The 23,624-nt window shown below is 47.0% G+C and overlaps 2 protein-coding genes across 2 annotated transcripts; one reads left to right on the top strand and one right to left on the bottom strand.

Moving 5' to 3' along the window:
- Positions 1-5,251: 5,251 nt before the first annotated feature.
- On the bottom strand, positions 5,252-15,047 carry LOC121588240 (AT-rich interactive domain-containing protein 1B). Its single transcript, XM_041905967.1, has 3 exons — positions 14,910-15,047; positions 13,195-14,178; positions 5,252-8,494 (listed from the first exon to the last, which is right to left on the bottom strand). The coding sequence occupies exons 2-3, from the start codon at positions 13,901-13,903 to the stop codon at positions 7,239-7,241; spliced, it is 1,965 nt and encodes a 654-aa protein (XP_041761901.1). The 5' UTR covers positions 13,904-14,178; positions 14,910-15,047; the 3' UTR covers positions 5,252-7,238.
- Positions 15,048-16,971: 1,924 nt separating this feature from the next.
- On the top strand, positions 16,972-23,046 carry LOC121588241 (cytochrome P450 4c21-like). Its single transcript, XM_041905968.1, has 5 exons — positions 16,972-17,366; positions 20,280-20,535; positions 21,203-21,329; positions 21,425-21,661; positions 21,750-23,046. The coding sequence occupies exons 1-5, from the start codon at positions 17,024-17,026 to the stop codon at positions 22,326-22,328; spliced, it is 1,542 nt and encodes a 513-aa protein (XP_041761902.1). The 5' UTR covers positions 16,972-17,023; the 3' UTR covers positions 22,329-23,046.
- The last annotated feature ends 578 nt before the right edge of the window (positions 23,047-23,624 follow it).

Below are 23,624 nucleotides of genomic sequence, written 5' to 3'. Positions count from 1 at the left end.
TGTACAAGCGCACCTGCACGATTACAATTTGCAAAGAGGTTCGTGATCGAATCCAACCTGTAAACACTTCAACTTCGCTCAACAGTAGCGGCGTAAACAAAATAGCAAAGCTAGCTATTTACAAACTGAACCGTAAGCGGCGTTCGGCGCAAGGTGGCTACCCTTTTGGGGAGGGGCCGTTCGGTACCGTTGCGATGTACCGAAGGAACGCGTTCGCACATAGCTGCACGTTCGCCAAACAAACGCACCAGACAGATCGGGCCAGTAGAAAGCTGCCGTAAGCGGTTCCTAATTTTGGAGCTATTAATTGCTTTCGGGCTCGACCGCCGGTGGCCTTCCCCGTACCGGTCTCGGCGGAAGCTTCTTTGGTTGAAGGAAAGATTTCGGTTTTCCTCAAACCAGCGATCTGAAACTAGTCGCTCGCGTAGTGGCTCGAGTGACAGGAAGCACACACACATGCTCAGACCACCCTAATTAAAGCTCCACTGTGTGCACTGTTCTCCCCAGCCTGCTCTTTGAGCCACAGCAGCTTGTTTGGGCCTATTTCTTTCGATTGGAAGGAGTGTTTTAAATTTCCCTTCCGTGTGCGGTCCAACACGTGTGGCCGCGTTTCGATTTTACCCCGGCACGGATCGCTTTTGATGCGCGGGAACAATTAACAAAAAGGGCCACGTGGTGTCTAAAGGAACGAGTACGGTTAATAGAAGCTAAGCTACAATGCACACCTGTTGTAGCGGTGGTCAACGAAAGGGAAAGTGGCACTCTGTAAGCAACTGTCTCACACCGTGCCGATGTGTGTATGTCTCTAAAGTTTACTGCTGTCTGTAAAGCGCTACATATTCATCGCAGGTCGTTTACGAAAGTCACTGGCCAATTCTGTGTGCTGATGGTCGTATGCAATAAAGCACACTCTCAATACAATATCAATACAGTTTGCATATCTACTTGACCAAAATGCTATCTTTCCCTCCATTCAAACTACATCTGCAAGATAATGCAGTGCAGGTTCCCGTGGCATAACGACGTCTTCTGGCACCTTCGCTTATCTGTGCTGCCCAGCATACAACTTAATAATCGCAAGCCCTACACACACACACACACACACACACGCAGACGCTCGTCTGCGGTCACCACATACTCTTGCCACGTTCAACCGTACCGAACGTATGCAGACTTTAGCCCGCCGGTTTCGCCACGTCATGGTGAGCGTATGTTTTTGCACAAAGCAGCAGCGAAGTACACAAGAAGAAGAAGAAGAAGCAGAAGAGGGAGTAAAATCTTACCACCAGCGAGAGAAAAGCCCACTGCCATTGCAGAAAAGTAAGCCAACGGGTAACGGCTGCCCGCGAACCCTGCCCTGCCACCGACAACATGGCCGGGCGGCTAGCACGCTGCTAAACCGGTATGCCGTGGCGTTCCTCACTCTCCCGTACGGCTCGAGGGCACAGGGGGAGGTACGGGCACAGTGCAGAGCGGAGAGGACAGGTTCAAAAAGGCGAGACTAACGTACACACATACACTGACACACACACACACACACACACACACACACTCACACACACGTACACACTGACACACCTCACAGATCTCTGCGCACAGCTCTCACGGGATCTTTGGGATCGTGGAATGTCGTTTGGTATGTTTTCCGTTTTGACGGTGTATACACCCCCCCCCCCCCCGCTCCCGAGCTCGAAGTGTTGCGTCCTTCAGTTTTCGAACACCAAGCATTTCGAACGACGCACCAGACACCAGATCTTCCCAAACTCCCCCCGATGGGTGGCACATCGTTCCTAGGGGGATGGGGATGACGATCATCGTACCGTGATGGTACGAATGTCGCACGCTTAGGGCACGCTAAAACAGTTTTGCGGGCTTTTCTCCCGTCGGGCGGGTGCGCCATAGCGTGTGTGACCCCAACGCTGTGCCGAAGCGAGACGCTTGCGGACCCGCAGCCCGGAGCCGCGAGGTGAGAAGCCTTCAAAATGTGCAAAGTGTTAGGCTTGTCGGGTGGCAGAGCCAGTCCGGGGGGCGGGGAAGATGAACAGGTTCCACATTCCACAGGTTGGTCGCTTGGTTACAGTCTACCGAACTCTTTCTATTGCTTGCCCACTCAATGTTGCTATCTCACTGTCTCTCTCCTTCTTTCCCTTTCTCTCTCTGTTTATCTTTAAACCTCATGACATTCTCCCTCTTTTTACAATATTTTTACAAATCCCCGAAGCCTTTTAATTGTTGACAGACGACAAGGTTGGGAAGCAACAGGTTCATAGGCCATTGGGAATAGAGTTTTTTTATTACTTCTTATGAAAATTACTTCTTATAAAAAAAGATTCACACCCAATAGTTGAAGAGCTAGCAACTAATTCTTTATCGCTTGAGCGGTGTTCATTTTCGGCAAGAGTATTTGCAGGATATGAGGTTTTGTTGGGGTGATATGTTTGAAAGATCATTTGCTTTAATTCAACTAGACATTCCAAAAGTCACTCAACTCAGCTAATAGAATTTTAGAGCATTATTGAGTGCCTGTTGAGTGCAGGTTCTCATCTTGGACGTCAACATATCTATCAGGTATCACATGTCTGTTCACATGATTGCTCAAAATAACAATTTGAAGAATCTTCGAACAAAATTATTCACAATTATTTTTTCTAGTTTTACCTCTACTATAATAGCCCGCATATACGACTCACACTGATATGAATGACTTGATCCCCGTCGCTGTCCAACATTTTTGGAGATCCTACAAAAAAAAAACACACACACACACACAAAAAGCACCAGTGCCTTTTGCCCACGGGTCTGAACGGAATGCACAGAAAAAGAAAGCGTTTTCCCTTCGTTGCCGATTTCCTGCCAGAAAGAGAAAGGTGCAAACACACGCACACACCGGAGATACAGCGGCCCGGTTTGCCCCGCGTGCTCAGCACCGACAACGGCGGGAAAATCCATTCGGGGCGACAACATGTGACAACGGCGAGCGAATCGAATGCGCACCGACCGGCCGATCGGCTCGAACAAACCTCGACACTTTCCAATTTCTTTGGCCACTCTTCAAACAAACTCAAATTCTTACCGTGCGGACCTTTGCCGGGGTAGGGGGGTATTGAAGCAGATAGTCCAACCGTCATCGGCCGCCCGAAAACTGTACGCATCGATTCGAGGTCGATCGTCGATCGATGGCCACCTGTTGAACGATTTGTTGACGATTTCACCAGCCGCATTTGTCCGGTGCCGGTTAGAGGGGCTGGCCAAAGAGAAAAAGAAGCGGGCGATGTGTACGAAAGCGAGACCGAGTGCTTGAAGAAAGGTTTCTTCTGAGAAGCTTAAGCGTGTGTGTGTGTGTGCAAGTGCAAGAAAGGAAAGGTAGCGTTTACGTCCCCGCAATTAATCACAGCATACATTCCGCACGGCTCCCCCCCCTGTTTTGTCACCACGGCTTGCCGGACGGTTCATTCACAACTTTCCGAACGGCCGATACGGCACAGGGAAAATGATGCCACTCCCTGCCGTGCCGTCGCTGCTCCATCCCGACCACCGGTTGGTGTTTTGTCGTCTCAGATCGGGTCAGAGTGAATCGGGCGGTAAGAAAGTATCCGGCGGGTGAAAATGGTGTTAAGTGACAAACACTCTGACGGACGGACGCTGACCATGACCAAAAAGGGTTTGCGCGCACGGTGCGATATGCTCCGGTGGCCAATCGTGGGAGAAAAGGGGGAATGGGAAAACAATGTCACGGGAACAGGAATGCTTGTGGGGTATTGAAGGGTCATTTTACTTCTGCCGAGCGATGTGAATGGGCTGGACGGTTGAAAGTAAGGTTTCAGGTTCGGCCCCATCGGGCAGTGTTTTTGAACAAGAAACGCTTAACTAAGGGGTAGTAAAATAGCATACTTTCTCTCACGAGAGCGTATCTCTACAATCGACGATGAAGAGATCGCGTAACACAACCAAAACACCACTTTTTGGAGGCAATTGAAAATAGCAATTCGCGTAAACACTGCAAGAGAACGTTCTAAAAGCACTTCTGGGAGCGTTGAGGGCTTTCATCACTTTGAGGATTAGGAGGCAGAAGGCAAATGTATTGAGTGAAGTAGATGTAAACACATTCTTGCTTTTGAATGTTTCCATCCAATCAGAGTGAATTCGGAAAACTGCAACGAGATCGTAAAATTTGAAAGAAATTGACGTTTAATGCTCATACAATTTTATTTTATGTTTTGTCAAAATTTGAAAAAAAAAATAATTAAACATTCTCAAAATTGTTCGCCAAATCCTAAAATCCCATGATGCCACGACGCAGCGCTGTCAATCTGAACCGTTCGCATGCCGTTGAAGATGAAATTATTAATCGAGTGTCGAGTGCACTTACCCCGAACGCCACCGATAAACAAATTGCCCACTCATGGCCGGAAACGTAGCGCCTGGAAAGTGAAATGCATTATCATACCTACCCCACAGGCTGCAGCGTGCGCGTACGCTAGGCGGAAAACAAATACGGCACCCCTGCACGCCGAACAGCTGCGAGTGTACGGGTAACCATCCACCGGTTCGGATGCAAATTGCTCACACCGGCACACCGCTAATGCCGATTGCACTTTATGCGGAATTTCCTTCACCGTTTTATCAGCTGTGGGGCTTCCGGATCGGATCGGGCACGGTTGCTCATCATCCAGTCGCTGAATCCGTGTCCGTGTCGGTCGCTTTTGTGGGCAGGGATGCGAAACGTACCCGGCTGGTAGCGGAGAGTTCATTTGGCGTAACAAATTGCCATGCGTAGCAAGGTGCAAGGTGGCGAAGCGGTGCATGAGAACAAACCGTCGATGTCAAGCTTTGGAAGAGAAACGACCCGAAAAAGTGGATGGGAACGCAGCACAGGTGTGCTTCGTTGCCTTCGTCAAGTGCTGCGACGGTGCGATGAAGAGCAATTACTGAAACCTATTTCAAATCAACAATCATAAACCAGCCTTCTACATTTCAGTTAACTTAACGAAAAACAAAACACAACACAGCCATTTATTCGTTGTATTGGAGTATTTTTGTATTTTCATGACATTAAAATGATTGGATAACAATTCGTATGTAGGTTTCCTGCTCTGCCGTACGGTTTAGGTTGTTTAATGATAATAATAAAAAAGAAGATTTGGCAAACTGCCGCTTATCTGTCTAGCGATAGATGTCGCCCTTAGGTTCGCTCCACCCTGCGCAATAGTGTGCTGCTAGTGCTGCTTCTACCGTTGCTGTTACTGTCTTTTGTATGGTACTAGTTTCACTCTAAAACATCTCTCTCTCTCTCTCTCTCTCTCTCTCTCTCTCTCTCTCCCTCTCTACTGCTGTACCGCCATTAAAGTTCGTCGCGTTTCGAATGTGAAGAACGTCAAATCAAAAGTAGCTCGACTGGAGTGTGCCGCGTGGTGTGTTTGTGTGGCTGTTACCTCCCTATCGCACCTAGAAGAAGAAGAAACGCGATGCGAAAAAAAACACACACACAAGAAATGTGTCGTGTTGGCGTTTGAAATGGCGAACTGAGGAGTTTTTTTGTTGTTGTTTCGTCGCTGCTACTTTTCAGCATCTCGCAACTCCCAAATTGGCTTGGTGGAGAAATTTTCTACTACCTTCTCCACCTTCTCCGCCTGTCTATGTGTGTGTGTGTGTGTGTCTTTATCAAACACACTACACTTGTTTTGTCTTTCCACCATTTCTGAGGATTGTTTTTCCTTCTTCTCCTGTTGCTTTGGCGCGGCATTCAACATTTCTCTTTCGAACCATGCGACTATGCGAGTATTTTCGATTGCCTTCATCTTTCGCGATTGATTGATGATCGCGACTCTATTGACGCTCCCTGTATGTGCCTGCTCCTCATCTCCTTACCTACACACACACACACACACACTCACACTCACTTTTCCTCTCACCAATGGGTGATGAAGGTGTTTTTTTTTTGCCTTTTAGCTTTATTTTCTTCCGTTTTCACTTTCCAAGCGCACTTTCGGCTAATGGCAGAAGCGTACCCACCCACCGCGAACACTTTTCACCCTCAAACCTTGCTACACGTGCCGCACTTTTGTTTTCCGCGTGTAACAAAAGCTCTTATCAGATGTTGCCACACCGGGGGCACTTATTCGTCACAACGTTCTCGGGGTTATCGCACTCGGTAATGATAACAATTTTCAAACATAAATTGCTCTCCATGCGATTGTGCAAAAAAAAAAAAATCGCCATTAAAGTAGACTTGTAAATTACAGCAAAGAAAGGCTACACCATCACTATTTCGCCCGCTTCCCCATCCGGGTGTCTATTTCAGGGCTCCCAAAAAAAAACACCGAGAAAGTTTTTTGTTTCGGGTGGAGCAACATCCTCCTATTAGTGCAGCGCCACAGTTTCACTTTCCTCGCGCTTGCTGGCTAGGGTTCACTTGGCACCGACAGGGAGGGAGCTTACCTGCCAAGGGCTTGATTATAATTAAATTATCTAATTACCTAATAAGGCACATTCATTTCTTCTTGTAATTGCATTCATCTGCTGCTTCCTTCCGTTCCTTGCAATACTCTTTACAGGGGTGCTGGTGCAACAAACCCGCTCGCTCTTCGGCATGTGTGCGTTTGGGGGGATGGGGGGAATGGGGGTGCATGTGTTGGTTACTGTTATGCGGTTTGCGTACGTACAACTAAATCTCAAGACACGTGTTAACATAAAACCAATTAAAACGATAAACGCTAAACAAACGTTTTCACCTCTTCAGAGCGGCGAACAGAAGTGAATAGTTTCTTTCTCTCTTTCTCTTGCTCTTTTTCTCGCTGTAACTGTTAAATTCATTGATGCTCTACCACCATGACGACAATGTGAGAATGGGTTCGTTTTGGTAATAGAGGAAACCGTCTGCTAATTTCGCTCTACTTCTGTCTGTTCAACTGTCGCCTGCTACCCATGTATCATCTAATGCCATTTTGCTGTGATGCTCTTTGTCGTCCACCTTGATCTGACACCTATTTTACAACCCTATCGATTAAAACCACACACACACACGCACATCTAGACGTATAATATGTACTTCGTTGTGCGATAAAATTCTACATCTGCTTCACCTACCCTTCCCCCAATCCCATTAATCGTTCGCAAATTAATCGGTTTTGTATTTACTCGCCTGCCTGTGTATGTGCGCTGCGCGCTGCTTCGCGTGCAGTGGGACTTCAACGCACCCTTCAGCGCCGAACCTGACCGGAGTGCGCGTCACGCGCACCTCATCGTCTCGGCTTGCCGAACGTGCCGGACGAGCCGGCCACCTCGGACCGGCGCCGCAGCGTCGAATCGTCGCTCAGCTCGAGCCCCGCCACCATCTGGGCGATCTCGCGCTCCTTCTTCAGGTCGGGCGGATTGAACTGCAGACTGGCGAGCGAACCGTGGCTGCGGCTGCGGTGCTCCTGCCGGATCGAGTAGCTGAACGCCCGCTCGTTCAGGTGGCCCTTGCGCCGGTAGATGCCGGTGCCGCCCGGCGACTCGGCGCCCGAGTTGCCCGACAGCTCGTCGAGCCCGCCCGCCGCCGACTGGGCCAGCTTCCGGCTGCTCATCGACAGCGGCCGGCTGTCGGCCAGCGAGCCGGGCGGCGGCCCGCCCAAGCTCCCGTTCGACTGCGGCGGGTAGGCAAACATCGGCGGCACGACCGGCACCCCGATCGGGATGCTGCCGTTGCTGCCGTTAAACGTTTTGCCCTTGTCCTTCTTCTTTTTGCTGGTGCGCGGATGCTGCAGGGTCGCGTACTGGGGTGCCATCATCATCGCCGGCAGCGTCATGCCGGCGTGCGGATGCATACCGGGATGCGGGAGACCCATCGCTGGATGCATCTGGGCGTGGTGGGGATGGAGCATGGGATGGGGAGGTAGACCGGCGGCCATGGCCGCCGCCGCACTGCCGTTCATGCTGCGGTGACCGATCGTGTGAAACTGGCGGCCCGGGACCGGGGGCGGACCGCCCGGCCCGGGATGGCCCGCCATCGGGTGGTGCGGATGGTGGTACATCATCATGCCGTGATGTGCGGCTGCCGCGGCGGCCATTGCTGCGGCAGAGTTGGCTGAGGCTGGACCGGCAGCCGGCCGACCTAGTGGATTCATGTGCATGGGACGTGGTCTTATAAGCGTACCGGATAAACTTTGACTGCCTACCTGCTGCTGCTGTTGCTGCGGGGAGCTCTTGGCCGCTTTCTTGTCTTTTTTCGACTTTTTCGGTTCTTCTTTCGGTGGCGGTGGTACCGGCACCGGCGCACTTATCTGGCGCACGCGGGCAGGGCGGCCCAGCGTGGAACCGCCGCCACCGCCGCCACCGCCAGTGCTGCCACCGAGCCCACCGGGGCCGGAGTAGATATCGTAGTGACCATCGTTACCAAAGCCGATGCCATCGATCTGATCGGTGGAACCGTTCCACACTTTGTGATTTTCGTCGCCATTGTACAGTGAGCTCTCACCGTCGTCCACCACCTCGAGGTCTGCGCTGCTAGCATAAACTGTTTAGCGGTTTGGAAATCAAATTGAGAGAGAGAGAAAGAGAGAGAGAGAGAGAAAAGGGAGAAAAAGAGAAAAAAGCGAAGAATAAGAATCCAATTTTTAGTCAAATACTTTTATAATATTAAGCAGTTGATAGAAATACTCTATTGCATCCAATAGGTCCTTGAGAACACCCAACGACTCTGCCCATTATGCCACTCTACACAGTATACGTGGGGTAGTGGCTAATTGTAGTGTAAAAAAAGCTCACACGATAGGGGTACATTAATCACTGCAGCCGATATTGAAACTGAAAATGAGTTCTTTTCAATTTCCCTATTACATCTCGTAATCCACTTTCATCTGCCCGAAACTTCCACTGAAACGAACCAACAACAACAACAAAAAACATGCCCAAACTTTCAATCCCCAATTGCCCAACCATCCGGCGCAAAAAAGGGAAAATTCAACCGGAAATTCAACCCTCGAGCTCGATCGAATTCGGCCTCTCAGGTGGCCAATTTCACCGGTCGGTATGGTTTGTGTGTGCGTGTGTGTGAGCTTATGAAAGAAGCCAGGGCCTCGCAAAAAAAAAAACCATTCGAAAGGTGTTAAGTACGTGTACACACACACGTAACTCTCCATCGCAGTGGGATGCAAAAAAAATATCCGATTCCGAAGCAAAAGAAAGCGCTTGCGATCGGACCTTTGTGCGAGCCTGCGCCAGCCTGCCCCGAGGCATGGTTGTGTCGGCAATATCAGACGAAACTTTCTTCCCTCCAGCCCACGGTTTCGGGCGAATGTCATCTCGACAATCGCTGTCAGCATCTGGAAGCTGCCGCTCTGAGTAGTGAAATTCGATGTAATTTGGGTTAAAATGATTTTTCCTTTAAACTTCAGGGAATTTTTACCTTCAAAATATGGCTTTGTGACTGACGGTTGACTGATTCCCACGTCTCGTGGCACCATAGCGAATCGATCACGATCGATTGTAACCGCTGCACAGTGCATTCCGAACCGGCGGTATTTAGATGCATCCTTTCCCGCTTGCAATTTTGCCTTTTTGCACACACACACATACATACACACACATCTATTGTTGTTTGAAAGCAATCCCCATGCAACAATTGGCCATCATTACGGCAATCGGGAGCACACGGGAGGGGGGTCGCGCTCGACAACAATTGAGTGATGAGCGGTTGCTTCACCGCGCTGCCCGCCCCGAGTGCATTCCACGCTGTCGTTAAACCCAATTTTTCCCATGCATTTTCCCCCGGACCCCGGGCGTCAAGTGCATGAACTTGAGGCGCACTGACGAATCCGCACGAGATGGGAAGCTAGCAGGCGGCCGCCACACCACACGAACAGTCGCACACTGCCACAGCGCAAAGCGGGACACCAACAAAGCAAAAATAGAGCTGAGCGAACGAATCTAGATCACAAAACTCAAGACTCATCGCGCAGTGCCGTGCGCGTGTGTTGTTTCCCCCCTCTTAATGAACAACGTCAGCAAAAGCGCAGTCGCTCGACCCGGTGTTCGGCGTTCCACTTCCGCAGCCACTTGTTGTGCCCCGCAGCACCGCCCGGGGCCTCCAGTGCCGCCCCAAAGTGCTCGATTCTGTCTCGACCTCCGTTTGCTTTGCGACGACGGTCCCGGGGGGACTGGTTGCGATCGCAACAAGGTCAGCATGATTCCCACTCGCAGGCAAATGATACATACGCTCAAGGGGAAGGTACTCGCCGTTGTTCCCCTGGCTTCGGTGCACAAGACGCTGTCAATCGGGGACAGCAGATGGGGGAGCAAAACGCGCACCACACCCTTATTCCTTCCGCCCTTCCCTGGACGTTTGCTCCTGTTACGAAATTGGTCACGTCATGTTGGATTTTTCACTTCACAGTTTCACTTTGCCGTGTTATCTTTTCTTCTTCCCCGGCTTGCCACCAGATTGGATCTGGTTCGGGTTTGATTTAGGCGTGTACGACGGTGAAGCCAGTGGAGCCTACATTTTACCAGCCCCAGCGCTTGATGGAGCGGAAATTATTAGCTCAATAGATTGGACGTTTCTACAATTACATTAGTTTGTCATGCCAAAAAGAGTAGGGGGAAGTACATGTTCGATGCTATTTTAAGTTAATCTACATTGCACAAAACAATAGACTAAGGTGGAAAGCAAACTCCTGAGTGGGAAACTGTCCAACTTTTGTAAACATGACTTATGCTTTAATTAAAACACGCGCAAACGCGAGGGCGCTGCGTGACACAATTTCGCTGACGAATGCGAATCATATACCGATCGATTCATGTACTTTAAATTCATTTTTGATTTCACACCACGCCATTACTTTGGAGGCGATTTAATATGTAAAGCACATTCTCGCATTGCTCAAGCACGCTGCGATAGCTGGCTTGACGTAAGGGAGCTTGCATCATACGCGCAGCCACAAATAAGGTTCGGCAACCATAGGGAGACAGTTGAACCAAACCAGGCTGGTTAAACATTACCTATGGGCGATGCTGCAGCGAAACACTTTAAAAATAGGAAGCAATATTGTCAATTAATGGTGTGTTGTGCTTTATTGCACAAACTGTGTACATTATTTGTAGCACTGTAGCACCGCAAGCCACTCAACACGTTCCACCGTCCATTAGCGCGCAATGTGTAGAAATGTGCTAATTGTTTGTCCCTTTCGAATCGATGCAATAGCTGTTGCTGTTGTCACTATGTACCCAAGTGTTGCAAACGGCTGGAAGGCAGCCTAAGACAACCTGTACACATATTGGCTGCACCCCTGCACCCCTGCACAGGCCACGTGCTACGGTAGGGGACACGGCGAACTCGTGACGAGGGGTGAGCAACAAAAAAAAGCATCCCAACGTGCCGATTGGAAACAATTTACGATGTTCGTATTTGCGTGTCCATCTCCTCTACTTACACTCCCACAACACAACGTTTCTGTGTTTCGCTTCCTGTGCCACCATCACTGTGGCCCCTTAGGACCGTTGTCGGCTCGATGTTCGGTCGCTTGGAAAGCTTATAAATGTCCGATTTGTGTTTTATGGCAACCCGTTTCGAGCGATTCCCTATGCAACACGTTCAGTTCGGTTTTCTGGGCATGGGCTGGAGCTGGTACCTTCAAACGTAGCCTCATGCACACACACACACACACTATCCGCGGAACGTCTTCAGTTTGATCGATGTTGTGCGCTGTTCAGCGATGGGTGAAGGACTCGCCCGCACTTGGCAAGCGAGTTATGAAATTTGCAGACAGCCCCAAAACAAAACCCTCGGTTGCCCCGTCTCGATTTCACGGTCGTGCATTTCGATCAACGATTCCGAATGAAGGTTTGCTGCCGGTTGCTTACAAAGCGAAATTAGTCGTGTTGCGGTAGCTAATCGGCGGCTAAAACAACGAAAATCAACACACCAGCGATGGAGATGGAAAGTCGCAGTTAGTAGTGCGGCGCAAGGGTCAAGGCTAAATTTTGCGTACGGCATTTAAACTCTTGTCGTTCGCACGGTTCGGAACCAAAACGCTTCCTTCGCTTAGTGTAGCAAACCGCTAAACGTACTAAGCGTACCCACCGATTGCACGAATCGTGTGGCTGGCCTTCACAGCGGTACGATTTTAACCTTTTCGGCACGGGGTAGCGCAACCGGTCGCTGCTGCAAGATGCTGCCGTGCTCAAAAGACGCCACTTTGAACAGAACGGTTCACGATGCTGCTAAAGATCACCGATCGCACGCAACCGCCATCATTCGCTGACTGTGTGACTTTTGAAATTCAATTCGCATCAATTGGTACCACCGGTACAATTTGTCGATCACGAATGAAAACCTCGCCGGCGGAACATCTTCGTTTCTCATCTGGCATCTTCGGTGATCATCACATGCCCCTTCCTCATCTTCGTACGAAAAATACACGTTGCCAGAAACAGCGTGTCAACGAGGGAGCGGTAAAAGCGGTGCGTTCATCACGCCGTCAGCCCTCACAGACCGCGGGAAACCGGTTTTGTTTTCGATACAAACTCTGGCCCAACCGGCTGCTGACAAAGTAAGTCTATGTGTGTGTGTGTGTGTCTGTGTATGTGCTGGTTTCACTGTCCACCACCCGTTGACGCACTTGTTGATCAGCGAGAAAAAGGTCTCGAAAAAAAATCGGTCTGAAACAACAAAAAACTCAAAGAGAGAAACCTTTTCGTAGTTTGTTCTGCATGCAATCGGCAAGATTCGGATTGTTTCTGGTTTATTTATTTTTTTCACACTGTAAATTCCACTTCCAATGACGACGGAAGGTCATGTAGTTGGAAGTTTGCACAAAAAAGAGCATAGCCCGTAACACACACACACACCCTTACCCAGTTGGGCAGCGTTTGCAAACCACTTGCGGACCGTGGCGGAGCTAGCTCGTGCAGCGATGCATTTTAATGCGCTCCATAATTTGGTGTTTCGTTTTTTTTTCGGTCAATACTGTGCCATTTGGGTGCTGATACAAGCTTCGGAACGTGTTGGAATTCGATTACCATGCGGCAAACCGTTTCGTTTCAAGGGGTCGATGCAGAACGGTCGACCCACACAACTTTCATAGTTAGCCTAATTTCGCTAATAAATTTCGCTAGCACCCAACCAACCCACGACGGTCGCGTATTGAGACATTCAACTTCAACCCCCCCTTCCATCGCGCTCCTCCCCCCCCCCCCATGCACAAGGCCGATACTTACGATTTTTCACCGTGTACGCATCGCCGACGCCATTAATTGCCTGCCTGCTGACACCGACACTGTTGAGCGTGGTCGTGCTGCCGGCACGTGATCGCCACCCCTCGCCGGTACCGTTCGATTTGCCACCGATCGTGCCGTACACGCTGTTCGAGCTGCCACTTCCGGAGCCGCCACCGCCCTCGAGCTGCCGGGCGTACGAGTTGTCTGCGTAAGCGTGGAAGCAGCAGCGGACCAGCGCATTGGCGGCCGCCTCCCGCTTGCAGATGAACGTGTGGCACTCGAGCACCTTGATGCCGGTCGTCCGGCGCAGGATCGCGGCAAAGATGGGCGGATGCTGGGCGCGCGGGGTGCGCGCGAACGGCGAATCGAGCGGCAGAAACTTCGGCTCGGGATTGCTGTTGCCCCGCTCCGGGATCAGCACCTGCCGGACGGCGGCACAGTAGTGCAGGGACTCGATCGGGAAGAAGCGCGTCACCTGCTTGCGGTTCTCGTCCACGTTCTCCAGCAGTATGCCGTTGGACCAGACGCTCAGCCACGAGTCGATGCCCTTCGCCCCGATCGCACCCTCGGACGGGTACAGGCTGCGCAGCGGCTCCTGTATGCCCTGCAGCCCGTCCTTGCTCTGGCGGGGCACGGCACTGCCCAGGTACAGTACCCGGCAGCGGCAGATCGGTGTCGACTCTCCCATCGCGTTTGTCGTGTCCTTCATATGATCGCACGCACGAGACTGTCGGTGTGTTGGTGTGTCGCGGAAGGTTGCTTGGCAAAGCAAACCCCGTCGCTGGCTTAAGAACCGTGCGATCCCAAGAGACTGGTCACCTGTTGCGCACCTTCACCACCGCAGTTCCACTCACACGCACACAAACAGATGCAAAGGTACACGGCACACTGCAGATGCACTTTACACGTTCAACGGCTACAGAACTACACAGAACGCATTCTCCGTTTCGAGGGGTTTACGCCTGCACAATCTGGATGTTTGCTCTAGAAAATGAATAGAAACGAATTATTCCCCGACACACAAACACACCATTCACGCACACTCATAGCACGCTTATATTTAACACACCCAAGCATGCCACCTGTATTATTTAAGGTAAGAAAATAAGTGCAACAAAAACGAACAACAAAGCCAAACTAGGGCTTGGTTATAGGACATTCTCTCTCCCAGCTTATGACCGAGTCTTCAAGCATACGCTGAAATCTCTAGACCGTTTTCTTCCCTCTGTCACGACCACACTTAAGCGGGCAAGATCTTACTACTCTCACATTCACACTCACACGAAAGCGCGCACACACACACACACCCTTCTGCACCGCACCATTTATCACCAGCACCGCATTCCAGTTACTTCTGGTTCCGTCTCAAGATAGCTGGCCGCTTGCGTTTCCTCGCTTCTGGAGGCATTGAAATCTTTTGATTTCCAGACCATTCTACGGGCGCGCAAGACGGTCGCTAGCAGTTTCAAGACGAATGGCACACCACGTCAGCAAGCATTAGCCAGCTGCATAAATCAAGATGACATTTTATTGCCTGTCTTGTGCTGTAGCTCATTCCACTTTAGGGTAACAATTAAAACAAAAAGTTTGCTTCAGATTTTGCACCCAATGTTAGCACGTTAGCAAGTTTTTTGTTCGTTTTCTGACCAAAATATTCACTTTCAACAGGCACTGGCAAAGCTCGGTTGTGTTTTCCACCTTCCCTCACAAATCACCTTGTGATATTTTGAAGTGTATTGGTTTCCCCTCAGCCACAGGGCTCAGCACCCGGGAGGCTCCACTACTTTCTAGGTTCACTCTGGACAACACACGCAGCACGCGCGGACCGTGTGTTGCCACGGCAAAGGCTCACAGAAAAATGACGTGGCTGTGATGGTTTTACCTGGCGGCTTCGCTGGGTGGTTTGCGTTCGGCTCACCGTCGGAAATACTTTCAAGGGGTGAACCGACGAGTCACTTTATGCTATGGCTAAAAATAAACAATTTACTTATTTTTTTTGTAATTCAGTAGTTTTAAACAATATAGATGTTGAACTATTATTTATTATATGTTCAGAATGTAAAATGATATGTTAAAAATTTATTCAATTCATATCATAAAAAGCATGTTTTTTGACATTATTAACAAGTTCGAACAAACAAGTCAACATATTCTTTAAACATCGTATGTATGCATAGCAAAACCGCCAAAACCAACCAACTCTTATATTTAAGGCTGATAGGAATGACGTTTGTTAAAAATATATGTCGAATATAATTGTTATGAATAGAATTCAAATAGTTTGTTAGACATTTTATTCGATAAAACGGTGCATGATAGAGCAAAGCGTAATAAGAGTCTGTATAAATCTTAGTTTACTTAATTAAAACTCTAAAATTTCAGCGGACGTTAAAAAGATTTCCTTTACGTTCGACATAATTTGCCCATAGTCTAGGTGTGAAGCAGTACGATAAAAACCTACGGTACAATTGGGAGACTGACTTCAGACACCGAATTAAACCGATGTTAACCCGAAGCATGGGCGACGGTTCGAACATGGTGGCTGCATGTTTTCGAATGTGCAATCAACATTTGAATGTGTAAGATTCCTACCCCTCGGAGCAGACTTGTTGGCTTGCCGTTGTGTTGTATTGTATTTTTGTATTTTGTATTTGTATTTTTCAATTTTATATTCTACAACAATTTCGAAAGCATTTTAAATCTTTTTTTTTGTTTAGTTTGATTCAAATAAAACTATTAGTTCCATTCGAAAGCAAAGACCAAAGATTATTCAATTTAATGTTTAATTCATCACTGTTTTTTTTTTTTTAGTTTACATTCTTTTGGTATTATATTGAGCTTCATTCAAGAGGAAATCATAGAACTTTGAGCCGTCCGAAGCACTACGGTAAGTATGTATATTTTGTATATTGATAACTTCTAATGAATTATGCAGAGTTCATTTCATGATCGGCAAAGGGAATATTAAATAACTTTACAAACATTGCTCAAATACATCAATATATCTCCCTAATTGCTGAATAGATGAATAAATTTCTTTCATATCTAAATTCTCATCATATTCCACATAACAAACAAACCCTCATATTAATCCAAACCATGCCACGTATCATTACTTTCCTAGGTGACATATTAATCAGAGACTTTTTCCACAATTAGCGTTTGAGCATCGATGCAGCTGATCGCCTCCACTAAGCAACGCTTAGTGCTAATGTTTGATCGCACACACGTACATCACTTACCCATAAGTAGCTCAATCGATCGCTTTACATAATGCGCGACACATGTCAAACCACGCAGAGCGCTTCGATTTCGTACCGAACGAAACGGAGGGCGTCGCCGCAGGACAAGCTGCGCGGCACCGAACGTGCACCGAACCGTTCACCGTCGCTGGTTTTCCTCGAGTGGGGAAACTCTGGTCTGGCTTGTGGCGCGTACGCCTCTTCTTTATCGTTTGCGGTACACGCACTAACAGTTTTCTGCCTGCCTCACTCCGCACCGATTTGTACAATTGCATGAAACGCAGTAAGGACCGCTTGCACCGCGTGCCGGCACCGTTGGGTCAGTGCGGGGCATTTTTTTTTTCTTTCTCATTCTTCTCTGCTGCCTTGAATTGCACTTGCAGGCAGCTCCGTCGGGTGCAAAGGGTTGGGAAAATCACCCTTCCCTTCTGCGAACGGACGATTGCCGCGTTACGTTCGATTTATTCTGGGGGCTCGCTCTGAACGGTTGGAAATACGCTTTCCGCGCATCAGTTTTCCTTGCAATCCCGTCGAGTGCAGGTCGGTGTTGGCCGGTTAGTTGCGTGCGTGCAGTTTTCGGAGCAGCGATGATAACGCTTCTGTTGCTGGGTTTTGGCGCCCTGTCGCTGTACCTGTACTGCAAGATCAAGTTTAAGTTTGCGGAAAAGATTCCGTGCGTCGAGCCGCTGCATCCGATTTTCGGCAATGGGCTGGAGTTTGCGCAGAAAAATTCGTACGAAATTTTCAAAAGTCTCACGCGTGCCTACAAGGATAATAAGCGCATCTTCAAGCTGTGCTTCGGACCGATCCCGGTCATCTGCCCGACGCATCCGGATCTGATACAGAAAATTATGACCGAGCAGGCGAGCATGGACAAACCGTTCGTGTACGACTTTATGCGCGTGGACCACGGATTGCTAACGGCGCAGTGTAAGTTTTGAAAGACGTGTGTTTGTGTGTGGGGTTTTCCTTCGGGTCACGCAGTAGATGGAAAGTTCTCGTGCTGTTTCGTTAGGTGTGTTAAGCTGTGTAAGGGTTGTGAAAGCCCAAAAGGGTAATTGGAAGGTAGAAAAGCGTTTGGAACAATTAGCATTCTGTTCGATAAGACGGAGTTGATTTTGGTTGCTTCAAGCTCAAACGTTCCAATGTAAAAACAGTCACAATTGTAAAGTACTTTTCTGGAATTTTATGGTGAAAAAATGCTGATTTGCTGCATGGTTAAAATACTTATCTATAAGATGTTTAAAGTGATCTCTTAATTATTTCATTTGAGTATTTCAATCAATTATTATTTCTTGGAAACAAATCGATCTGTTTAGTCGCGTGTAAGTACTCACATTGAACGACCTAGCACAGAAATGATTATATGAAAATGGGCCGTAACGGGTCGTAATGAAGAATGGCAGTCAAGACTGATTAAGCGATTTTATTTTATTCAAGAGGAACGGTTCAAAAAGTTCGTAAGTAAATTTTATTAAAGAAAATAAAACTAATCATCTCATGTACATACTCTTCATTAAAGAAAATTAAAACAAATTATATCTAAATTTATTATTAATCAACCACCGTGTTTGCTCTTAATCAAATAATGTGAGGAAACTTGTTACAGCTCTGTATATTTGTTTAAACTTCGGCAAACGATATAGATAGAAGTCTAGTTGGATGGTAATTACTGCTGGTGTATTAGACAGTCCCCCATCCATCGTGATAAAAACGGAACGGATCGAAAAAGCCCGTCAGGTTAAATATCTGGGGGTTATTTTAGACGACAGATTGAAGTTCAACACTCACATAGACTGGGTCATCGCTAAAAAGGCATCAAATTGTGGGGTTATTAGTAGGCTGGGAAAAGACATCGATTTTTTTTTTTATATTTAACCACTTCAAATCGCTGATTTCACCACACTTTGATTTTTGCTTGTCGATTCTATTTCTTGGCAATAAAGGACAAATTAAAAGGCTTCAGATTGAAAAATCGTATTATGCGATTAGCTTTGGGGTGTGGCCGACGTACGCCGTCTGTTGTTATGCTAGATATTCTTCAATGGATGTCGGTAGAGCAGACGATCGTGACCATGATATTCATATTGAAACTTTTGGGGAGCCTTTTGCCAGGGTATTTGGGGGAACGCATTGTTGGAGGATCTGATGCTCATCGGCACTGTACACACAGAGCAAGTGAGCCGAAGGTTCCCAACTTAATTTCACATGGTGACAGAAACTCTTTGTTTTTTATGGTACAACAGATTGCCCGGAAAAATCAAGAATTCGAGTAACTTGCCAGACTTCAAACGTAGGTGTGCGGCATATGTTAAACAAACTGTGTAATGTCATATTTGTGTAGAAGTCGTATGTCACTATGTTTTGTACAACTGCACTTGTCATCATGAGCATTACGATGATGATAAGATTTTTCTTGATGTATGAAAATAAATTACAAGAAATATATAAGAAAGAGACAACATAAGTTTGAAACACGCGCGCGTTCAACTGGACAATCGGATTTATTTTTGAAGAGTTTGCTGTCTGCATGCAGTCTGGGAGGTCACAGCGAGATTCACTCATTGATGATAGCCAATTCCAGACACATAAGATTCTCCTGCTTCGGAAGGTAGTGCCCTGGAGCCGATGTTGGCACCAGTGGAACTGGCCATATGCATGTCCCATATGCATGTGTGTGTATGACCCGGTGGATTCTTTTGAAAGACTTTCAATGCCACCACTTGATCGTAAATTTGTATTTTATTCTAAAGCTACCTTAGAGTAATATTATCGTAAAAATACTTCCGTCCTTCTCAAACTTGTGTTGGGGTAAGAGTTGGGACTTATCATCAGCATCATATATTCATTTGTCGCTTTTGTATCTTACTCATTTCGAAGAACAATTCTACTACATAAAAAACAAAAACAAAACTTCAGCGATACTATAAAGAGTATACTGTCACCATAGACTACCATAAAACAGTGCTAAGGAAATCAATCCAGTTTTTTACACAATCCACGAGCATACTGCCCATCTCTGAAAAATAGCTGAAATCCAGTTTCTGACATGGATTATCAACGCTATCAAGGAGCACTTACGCACCGCTGTTACGTACGTAGAGAATTGCAGAGGTTTGCACCATTTATCGAATCCGTCAATGCTCGTCAAAAACAAGTTTTCACAAGTGTTTAACTTTATATTGCTTTCTTAGCCTGATGCTAACGTCCTCTTGGATGACATGGAGGCTAATAAACTATTTTAATCAACTTTATGAGCCGACTCGGTGGTACAGGCGTCAAGTAGAACGAATTACTAATACGCTCATTATAAGTTCAAATCTTGAATGGACCGAGCGTAAAAATAACTATCCTACCATGAGTAAAACCAATATCTGATAGCTTCCCATGTCCAACAATAGCTGACTTCGGTGACCTTCGTCCGACTACGGTCTTGTTGCGCCAAATACGTAGAATCAACTAAATGTGCAGCGTATTGCTACACATTGAACCACATTTAGTGACGTACAAATCAAGCATAATCTTCCTTTACCAATAGCTCATAGTAGAAAACTGCTACAACAGCTTATCTCACCCAACTAGTTTGTATAGATTTGTGAAAGGAAATGAAGGCTAGCTGCATTTGGCTATTGATTTTATTGCTACACCAACTGCGTTAACCGTAATTCACCGTCGTTTGATAGAGCTCTTGCAAGGAAAACTGCATCGCTGGACTGGATTTTCATTTGCAGTAAAACATTTTATGACAGTTGGCGTGTGATAAAGTGTTGCTTCACGGCTACTTTTGGATGATTATTGCAATCCTTCACCATTAACACAACTCTAAAACCATTCCCCCAACAGATGACGAATGGCGCGTGCATCGGAAGGCACTGAATCCAACGTTCAACACGCGCATCCTGAACAGCTTCATACCGATCTTCACCGACTGTGTGGCGAAAATGATCGCCAACATGGAGAAGCACGCTGGGGACGAAAAACCGATCAATGTGCTCGAGTTCACCTCGCCCTGTACGCTGGAAATGATCTGTCGCACTTCACTCGGCGGGAAGGTGCTGGAACGGGAAGGCAAGCAAGAGTTTATCGAAGGGCTGGAAATGTAAGTGAACACAGTTAGTTTACGTTTGTTTAATATACCACTTCAAACAACACCTCGAGGTGCATTGAAAAGCTAAAATATTTAGTGAAAGGGAATGGATGCAAGTACCATTGTTTCGGTGATGATAGCGATCTCGATACAGTTTGAATTGAAATGATTTATGACCGTCCTATTAGCATTAGTGTTATACCACACAGCAGTGAGTTTTAGAAGCAATTCTACGCAATCAAAGCGACTAGTGCCAGGTAAGATTAATTCACTATCGTTGAATCTAGTTGATCTATTGAATATGATTTTGATTTTTAACAGTTGCATTGCAACAGTTGTTCGCTAACAAGCACTGTTCAGCACATCGCAGCGATGAGTCAAAGATTAGCTCGCTATTTATTTATATCATTCGTTTTATTGTGTATTTATAGCAAAGTCTGTTTTGATATAAATATATTATTTTTAGCAACGTATTCGTTATATCTTAACATATGTGTTGTAGTTTCGAGAACCGTCCAGAAACAGTTAGGTACATGAATGCTGAAGTGAATATAGTAAAGTAGAATAGAACTAAACTTGATATAAGAAACAAACACATGGTGTTTGCTGTTTTCTATCAACCTTACCCCAGTTCAATCAACTCACCAGTTCTCGTTGGCATCCGGTTTTCTCTCCGCAGTATCCTTCACAATGTAGGCCTTCGTATGTTCAACGCAAATCTCTACCCCGACATTGTGTACAGGAACACCCGCTTCTACAAAGCGGAAATGGACGCCCGCAAGATATGCTACGCTTTTACGGACAAGGTAAAACTCGCCAGCGATTGTTTCCTCCCTCGATTGATCTAGAAAAAATGCTCATAATAAGTATTGTGAATCACTACCATGCAAAACTCCCACAGGTAATTCGCGAGAAGCGTGCCAAGTTTGAGGAGAAGCTGCGCAACGCGGTCGACAGCAATAACAACAGCACGACGGCCGACGAAAATGGCAACGTCGTCTTCGCCGACGAAGAAGACGATATGCTGAGCTACAAGAAGCCCCAGATCTTTGTCGACCAGCTGCTAACCATACCGAACGATGGTAAACCGTTTACGCACGAGGAAATTACCGATCACATCTACACCATGATTGCAGCAGTAAGACAAAGTGTTTTCCCATTTGTGTTGACCCTGTGTCTAATGGTTGTGTTTGGCTACTTTTCGTTTTTTTTTGTCGATTTTGCAGGGCAATGAAACATCCGCCACCCAGGCAGCTCATGCCTGCCTGCTACTGGCCATGCATCCCGAGATACAGGACCGAGCGGCGGCCGAGATTCGCGAGCTGCTGGCCGATGACGTCGAGTACACGCACGAAACACTGAAGCAGATGGAATATCTGGAGCGCGTGATCAAGGAATCACAGCGGCTCTGCCCGGTGGCGGCCGTGTACGGGCGCAAAACGATCGGCACAATCCAGCTGGATGAGTACGTCATCCCGAAAGGATTCATCCTGCTGCTGAACGTGTTTGCGCTGCACCGTCAGAAAGAGTTCTGGGGCCCGAACGCGGACAAGTTCGATCCGGACCACTTCCTGCCGGAGCGCGTCAAGGCACGCCATCCGTACGCATACCTGCCGTTCAGTGGCGGTCCACGCGGCTGCATAGGTAGCCGCTACGCAATGATGAGCCTGAAGATTATACTGTCGCAGATACTGAAAAACTATCGGCTCACCACCGACATACCGTACGAAAAGATGGACTTTAAGTTCAAGGTCTCGATGCATCTGTCCTTCGAGCATTTGGTCAGGCTGGAACCGCGGGTCTAGTAGTGTTTCTAGGGTCGTGCCAACCATTCTAAGAATTTGCTCATCACTTTCGACTCGCACTCGACCATGACACTCGTGTGTGTGTGTGCCTTAGTGAAACTTTATGCTTGATAAATGCGTAAAATCGAATAATACTGTTTTGACGCTTCTGGAACAGACGATACCGCGGCGAAACAATCAACCTAGACGAGCATAATCATGTTATAGTTGCAACGAAACGCCATGTAGTGAGTGGGTGTTCGTATAACTTCCCCCTAGCAGTACATGCGCTTTCAATGCAGTCGAATGAAAATTATACACCCAGATGGAAGGCGCGAACGTGCGTTGTGTTTATTGTTCAATGCTTTTTTCTGTTACAATCTTCATTTGTGTAAGTGTGAGCAACACGCAACAGAATGCGGCTTCAACTCACACAACCGGACCCAAATGGATTAGATCATTCTATGATTGAGCATTCTGTGTTTACAAAAACGGAACAGATTCGTTATCAAAATCGGAAATAAGTCGGAGCAACAGATTTCAATGTTTGGGTTGCGTGTACTTCCGATAATAAGATAATGAGATGCGACTTCCTTGTGATGATTGTGATATTATTTTTTGCAAAAAAAGCTCGTTCACCTTGTTTTGGTCGAAATGTAGAGTGAATATATTGGAAAACAAACGAAACTGTACCTATCTTTATACAGAATCAATAAAAATATATTTTAAAAATACATCATAAAACCATACCCAAACAATTTTGTTACTTTGCCGCGTTCACTTTTACTTTTACACCGCAAATGTATGATTTGAAGCTTCTTTCGCTTATTGGATTCAGCTAATTGTTGGTAAACTCCGCCCCGATAGTGAAAATCACAGACATGCTCATTTGCAAGTCAAATAGGTTAAACTCTGGCCAACGGGCGTTGTATCAATATTAGCTACAACGATCACACACACGTGTGCAACTTTTATTGAAGTGTTTGAACGTGCTAGCATAATGGAGATGGTGTGCTTTTACACAATTCACTGGACGGTTATTAAGCAGCGTTTACAAATTATCCAACCATGACGACAAGGTGTCTGGTACAAGATTCACCTTCTATTCCAAACTTGTGTGCAGCAGAGGTTGCGTTTACCTAAGATCTTATTCATTCCCAATACTTCGTATCAATTTATTATGCAAATTGTGAAATAAAGCAATCACTGTACATACATATAAACCTCACTGATGCTCCACCAGAAACACTCACTAAAGAATGACAATTGCTCATGATGAGCTTCGCATTAAGTACATCCCAAACCGCAATAGCTCAC

The sequence above is a fragment of the Anopheles merus genome, chromosome 2R, assembly GCF_017562075.2.
Source record: "Anopheles merus strain MAF chromosome 2R, AmerM5.1, whole genome shotgun sequence".
Lineage (NCBI taxonomy): Eukaryota > Metazoa > Arthropoda > Insecta > Diptera > Culicidae > Anopheles > Anopheles merus.
The sequence above is the reverse complement of the archived record's forward strand: the minus strand, read 5'-3'. Positions and strand labels throughout refer to the sequence as shown.

What these genes read in the sequence shown, in the direction of transcription:
- LOC121588240 (XM_041905967.1), bottom strand. Translation starts at nt 13,903, where the DNA reads ATGAAGGACACGACAAACGCGATGGGAGAGTCGACACCGATCTGCCGC. An exon ending in TGCGTACACGGTGAAAAATC is followed by an intron (nt 8,495 to 13,194) that starts GTAAGTATCGGC and finishes ACCGCTAAACAG; the next exon opens with TTTATGCTAGCAGCGCAGAC.
- LOC121588241 (XM_041905968.1), top strand. Translation starts at nt 17,024, where the DNA reads ATGATAACGCTTCTGTTGCTGGGTTTTGGCGCCCTGTCGCTGTACCTG. An exon ending in GCTACGCTTTTACGGACAAG is followed by an intron (nt 21,330 to 21,424) that starts GTAAAACTCGCC and finishes AAACTCCCACAG; the next exon opens with GTAATTCGCGAGAAGCGTGC. An exon ending in TCTACACCATGATTGCAGCA is followed by an intron (nt 21,662 to 21,749) that starts GTAAGACAAAGT and finishes TCGATTTTGCAG; the next exon opens with GGCAATGAAACATCCGCCAC.